Source organism: Chinchilla lanigera, unplaced genomic scaffold (assembly GCF_000276665.1).
Source record: "Chinchilla lanigera isolate Chin_1 unplaced genomic scaffold, ChiLan1.0 scaffold00015, whole genome shotgun sequence".
Lineage (NCBI taxonomy): Eukaryota > Metazoa > Chordata > Mammalia > Rodentia > Chinchillidae > Chinchilla > Chinchilla lanigera.
Genome location: NW_004955416.1, coordinates 2139227 through 2145134, shown reverse-complemented (window position 1 = coordinate 2145134; position 5908 = coordinate 2139227). Strand labels below are relative to the sequence as shown.

General features: G+C 47.5%; 1 protein-coding gene across 1 annotated transcript; it reads left to right on the top strand.

Annotated features, from left to right (window-relative positions):
- The first annotated feature begins 456 nt into the window (after positions 1–456).
- On the top strand, positions 457–5594 carry Actc1 (actin, alpha, cardiac muscle 1). Its single transcript, XM_005381179.2, has 7 exons — positions 457–562; positions 1095–1245; positions 2234–2558; positions 3202–3363; positions 3602–3793; positions 4560–4741; positions 5269–5594. Exons 2-7 carry the CDS (start codon positions 1117–1119, stop codon positions 5410–5412), a joined length of 1134 nt encoding a protein of 377 aa, XP_005381236.1. The 5' UTR covers positions 457–562; positions 1095–1116; the 3' UTR covers positions 5413–5594.
- The last annotated feature ends 314 nt before the right edge of the window (positions 5595–5908 follow it).

The window sequence follows — 5908 nt, the reverse complement described above, 5'->3', positions numbered from 1 at the left end:
TTGCGCCCTAGAGGACTGCCAAGGGATCTGCTCCTCCACTCCGCGTCCTGGAAGATGAGAAGCTGTTACTGTGGCCCAGCTGTCAGGACCCCTTAGCCGGGGGCAGGGCGCCAAGCCTTCCCTGGTTTACTGTCCCCTTAGGCTGGCGGGCTGTGGAGGAACAAACCCACAGCGCACCGGGAAGCTCCCCCACCCCTTCTTGGGTGGGGGGTGGTTGGCGTCACTTAGTCTTTCCCTGCCCCCTCCCCTTCGCGGCTTCCCCTCCCTATTTGGCCATTCCTCTGGCTGCCCCCTCCCCTTCCTTACATGGTCCGGGAGCCCCCCGGCTGATCCTCTCCCTTGCCCTTGCCTCCATGAATGGCCTTGGCAGTCCTAGATGGTGCTAAAGCGACCAAATAAGGCAAGGTGGCAGACCAGGCCCCCCACCCCTGTCCCCGGCTGCTCCAACTGACCTCGTCCATCAGCGCGCTATAAAGCTGCGCTCCTGGCGCCGCGCACCCAGCGCTCGCCGCCGCTTGAGCCGAGCCCCGCGAGCCCCGCGAGCCCCGCCGCCCCGCGGACGGTGAGTCAGTGCCGCCCTGCGTCCTCGCCAGCCCGGGCCCTCAGCTTCTGCCGCTCAGTCACTCTTTAAAAAGAATCCCAACTTTTTGATGTGGTTCTAACTTTTAGAGGTCTCGGACCTCGCAGGAGAGAGCGCGCATGTCCCGCGTCCTCCCCTCATCCTACCCCAGGGGCGTTTGGGGTCCCTCATCTGCTGTGCATCCCCCAATCCGGGGCCAGGCGTGGGGATGTGGATGGGGGAATGGGCTTTCAGTCCGTGAAAAGGAGAAAAGTTGGAAGGGCTGGGGAGGATCTGCTAAAGATTTGGGGCGCCTGGGTCTCTAGGGCGGGCCTTCCATCATTTGGGCGAGGGGAGGAGGTCCTCTCCTCCTCTGCGTACCAGCTCCTCAATTGCCAAGGTTTCTTCCCGCCCGGAGAGGAAGGGAGAGGGCGGCCCCCACGTCCCATCGCTCCTGGCTCCATCCTCTCCCGGTGCGGAGAAGGGCAGCCTCACAGGCCCTGAGCGCGGCGCACCCTCCCCTCCCCAACCGCAGACCCCGCTGAAGCTGCGCCAGCATGTGCGACGACGAGGAGACCACCGCCTTGGTGTGCGACAACGGCTCTGGGCTGGTGAAGGCCGGCTTCGCGGGTGATGACGCGCCCCGCGCGGTCTTCCCCTCCATCGTGGGCCGCCCACGCCACCAGGTACACTTCCTGCCCCACTTGGCCAGTCCCCACCCCGGACAGTCCCCAGCCCTGCTCCTCACCCGTTCCCGCCACCTCCCCAGTGGAGCAGCTGAGGAAATGTCTCTCCTGACCCCACTGTTACACGACCTGAGTCAAATAAGGAAAAGGTTAGCTTCAGACCTTATTGTCTCCTCTATCCTTTAATCACTTTGCTTTCTTCCTGTACTCTCTGCCTTAAGGTCCTGTTCCAGATTTAAAGTAATATAACTGCTCTCAACGAATGAGGACCAACCCAAATTCCTCCCTCTTGTTCATAGCCAGTTTACAAGGCTCCCAGAAGATGTAATCTATCTCCTTCCTGGCTGTTGCATTTTTAGAAGCCAGACGTGAGGGAGGCAGTGAGTGCCATGGTGATAGTGGCATACCATCCTGTTTATTAAAGGAAATGCCATGCTCTCTGGGTTTCTCACATGCCTGACCAGACAGGCTGCCAGGGAGGACAGCATTAGTCCTGAGCGTGGTGAATGACCAGTGTTCCACAACAGCTCCAGATGGGCTGCACTGTACCATCAGTGACTGTGGCACATCAGCGCATTTCCTGATGTTCACATGATGAATGTCAACATCTTTTCTTAGGTAAAACACGGTGAACCATTCATTCATTCATTCCAAAATGTAATAATCTGTTTTCTAGTTGATATGGCTAATAAGCTTAATAATTTAATGAAGGCATTATAGTATTTTAAAAATGATATGAACCTGCGCTTCTTTAGTGAAATAGCTTTGTTCTCCCCTTTACAGTTTATTTGCTAAACAAGAGAATTATACATCTTTGCATGGGGATAAGCTGCAAGATTGATTTTAAATGAATTTTCAAAATTGGGGTCAAATAATATGTTTTGTTTCTAGGATGTTCCTTGACTTGGGAAATTGACTATCAATTGATAAAGTGCTGGCTCTATCCCTGATATGGCAGAAGCATGATTTTCCCATCTTTTACTTATAGGGGGTCATGGTAGGGATGGGGCAGAAGGATTCCTACGTTGGTGATGAAGCCCAGAGCAAGCGCGGCATCCTGACTCTGAAGTACCCCATCGAGCATGGCATCATCACCAACTGGGATGACATGGAGAAGATCTGGCACCACACCTTCTACAACGAGCTGCGTGTGGCTCCTGAGGAGCACCCCACTCTGCTTACCGAGGCGCCACTGAATCCCAAGGCCAACCGTGAGAAGATGACCCAAATCATGTTTGAGACCTTCAATGTCCCTGCTATGTATGTGGCCATTCAAGCAGTGCTGTCTCTGTATGCTTCTGGCCGTACCACAGGTATGCGTGGGCTGAGGGGTCAGTCACTGGTTAATCACCCTCCTGTCACGCTGACCTTGCTGTGAGTCCCTCGGATTCTCAGGCAGGCTGCTGGTAACAATAGCTCCCTGAAGTTAGTTTCAGAGCACACTTACTGTCAGGGCTGACAGCTCATGGTGTTAGATCTTTCCTTTATTTAAAGTATGTGATGTCACATGTTGAGGCTGAGCGCAATGGAGCAAGCTGGATTGCAGCAGTCATTGGTGTGTGTTCATACCAGCACAGCCTCTGGGCATATATCATCAATAAGTATACATATTTTTTTAGAGGATTTACATAAAGAAACCATGTATGTTACATTGGAGCAAAGAAAAACATACCTGCATGCTTAAACAATGTATTGATGGCTGATAAGAGGGATGATCATTTGAAAGTGTCCTCAGGTAATTTTCCTACTACTACATTTAAAAGGATGAGCTGTTGTTGGCCTCAGACTTAGTATCCATTTATTATGCTCAGTTTCATTCTCTGTGTGTGAGGGATCTAATTTTATGTGGATCAATGACTAACCTTGTATCTCTTAGCCAAAACTGGAAGTAGGTTTTACCATGGCTAACAGTGGTCCACAGAGATTTACCTTGTTCTTCTCTATTTCCTCTGTCAGGCATTGTTCTGGACTCTGGGGATGGTGTAACTCACAATGTACCCATCTATGAGGGTTATGCTTTACCCCATGCCATCATGCGCCTGGATCTGGCTGGTCGGGATCTCACTGACTACCTCATGAAGATCCTCACTGAGCGGGGCTACTCCTTTGTTACCACCGGTGAGTGTGTGTGTGTCTCAACTCAACAGCAAGTGTCTGCTTTGTTCCCTACTCAGTGAATCCACCGCTGTTTTCCCACAACTGGCTTTGTTCTTTTTTGGGGGGAGTGGGTAGTTCTGGTACCAGGAATCGAATTCACGACCTTGCACTTGCCAGGCAGGCGCTGTGCCCCTGAGCTAAACCCCCAGCCCCGGCTTTGTTCTTCAGAGCTTGACTCTGATGCCCTTTACTTCTGCAGCTGAACGTGAAATTGTCCGTGACATTAAAGAGAAACTGTGTTATGTTGCCTTGGATTTTGAGAACGAGATGGCCACAGCTGCGTCTTCCTCCTCCCTGGAGAAGAGCTATGAACTGCCTGATGGCCAAGTGATCACCATCGGCAATGAGCGCTTCCGCTGTCCGGAGACGCTCTTCCAGCCCTCCTTCATTGGTAAGTCTGGTGCTGAGACAGGGCTTTTTCTGGAGATCTTGAGGTCTCTCAGAGTAAAATCCTTTATGACTAGAAGGATTAAGGACGTCTTGAGTTAAATCATGGCTTGAGGTCACACACAGCTCAGCCTCTTTAAAGGGAATATCTGTGCCCTGTGCCCTTGTAATATGACTGTAAACTCTTTAAAGGGAATATCTGTGCCCTGTGCCCTTGTAATATGACTGTAAACTCTGAAGTTCTCATTACAAGAAAAAGATGAGACAGCTGTAGCTGAATATCACACATCTGCAGGAAAAGGTTATTGAGGAGAGCTGATTTATCCCAAGAAGGTCCATTACCAGGACCTGGACTTTCCTTTAAATTCACTTATTTAGTAATAACTAGACTCCTGTGTGTCACTACGCATCTTTATTAAGCGGTGATTTCCAAGAGAAAGCTTGGGCATGGTTTTAGTCTATAAATAAAGTGTGTTAATTTTAAGTTAAATGTGTCTTATCCTTTCGCAGTATGTCTCCATACATGACGGTTACGAAGGTGTTCACTCCAGATAGTTGCTAAACACAGTTGTTTGTTTCCTGGCAGTCTATGTGTATTATCTGTCAGCACTTTTAGGAGACACCTGTTCCACCTGTTCCCTGCAGTGTATCGCGTAGGAGAACATATGCCTCAGAAACAAATGGTGGCAGGTCACCAACACAGAGGAGCCCTGTTCTCATTCCTCCACCCTGGTCTACATGGACTGCAATTTTTTAAAACTTGTTTGTAGGTATGGAATCTGCTGGCATCCATGAAACTACTTACAACAGCATCATGAAATGTGACATTGATATCCGCAAGGACCTGTATGCCAACAATGTCTTATCTGGAGGTACCACCATGTACCCTGGTATTGCTGATCGGATGCAAAAGGAAATTACTGCACTGGCTCCCAGCACCATGAAGATTAAGGTGAAGGATTTTTCTGGCTGGGAAGGCCAAGGCAGATCTTGTATTACTAGCTGAACTTTGCTCACTTTACATTTAGCTTCCTGTCTCCTACGCACTTTGCCATTTACCTTTGCTAGAATTTTTTCTGATTTACTTTCCAGCAGTTTTCTCAAGATAAGAAATCTTAAAAATGTTTCATGCAGTAAACTCAAAAATAAATCCTTGGGGAAAGACATTACAATTACATCTCTGATTATATTTACAGGGCTAGCTTTTGCCATGCACTTGGCTTGTGGCCATATCATGCTGTAGTCAGAAAAGTGAGAAATTTTTATTTTGCAGAGTGTTTAATAGTGGATTGATGAAGTGGAGGATAGTTCTTAAAACTTAATTAGCCATATTATTGTGTGGTATGAAGTCTCCTACATTAAAGTAAATTAACATCTAATAATTTTTTTCTGGCACCATTAACATGTTGCTTGTTCTATTCCTTAGAGTTAAACTTCAAAGTTTAAATTGGAAATTTTTTGGTTCTTTTTTTTCTGCAGATTATTGCTCCTCCTGAACGTAAATATTCTGTTTGGATTGGGGGCTCCATCTTGGCCTCTCTGTCCACCTTCCAACAGATGTGGATCAGCAAGCAAGAGTATGATGAGGCAGGCCCATCCATCGTCCACCGCAAATGCTTCTAAGGTGCTTTCTCTCTTAGTCTGTCTTCCATTCAGGACGATGGTATTATGCTTCTTGAAATCTTCTGAACCACCCTTCTTCATCTCTCATCAATCATTGTACAGTTTGTTTACACACGTGCAGTTTGTTTGTGCTTCTAATATTTATTGCTTTATAAATAAATCAGACCAGGAGTTGCAACATACAAAAGGCTCTCATTTCTTTTTCCGGTAGGGGTGGGATGGGATAGGTATTTGGTTTGACATCCTGAGTATTGTAATATTATTAATATATACAAAATTCACCAGATAAATTAGTGTGACATTAAGTTGGGAGTTACAATACTAAATTTTGATTTTTATCTTTTGGAACAGATTTATAAATACATTTTGTAACTTTTAAGTGGAGTAGATTAGGCTTAGTTCAGTATAAGCAAGGAACAGAAATGGGTGAGACAGTTCTCTAAGATTAGTGGCTATGAATGACACTGTAAATTGTTAGTTTGGCATATAATCAAGT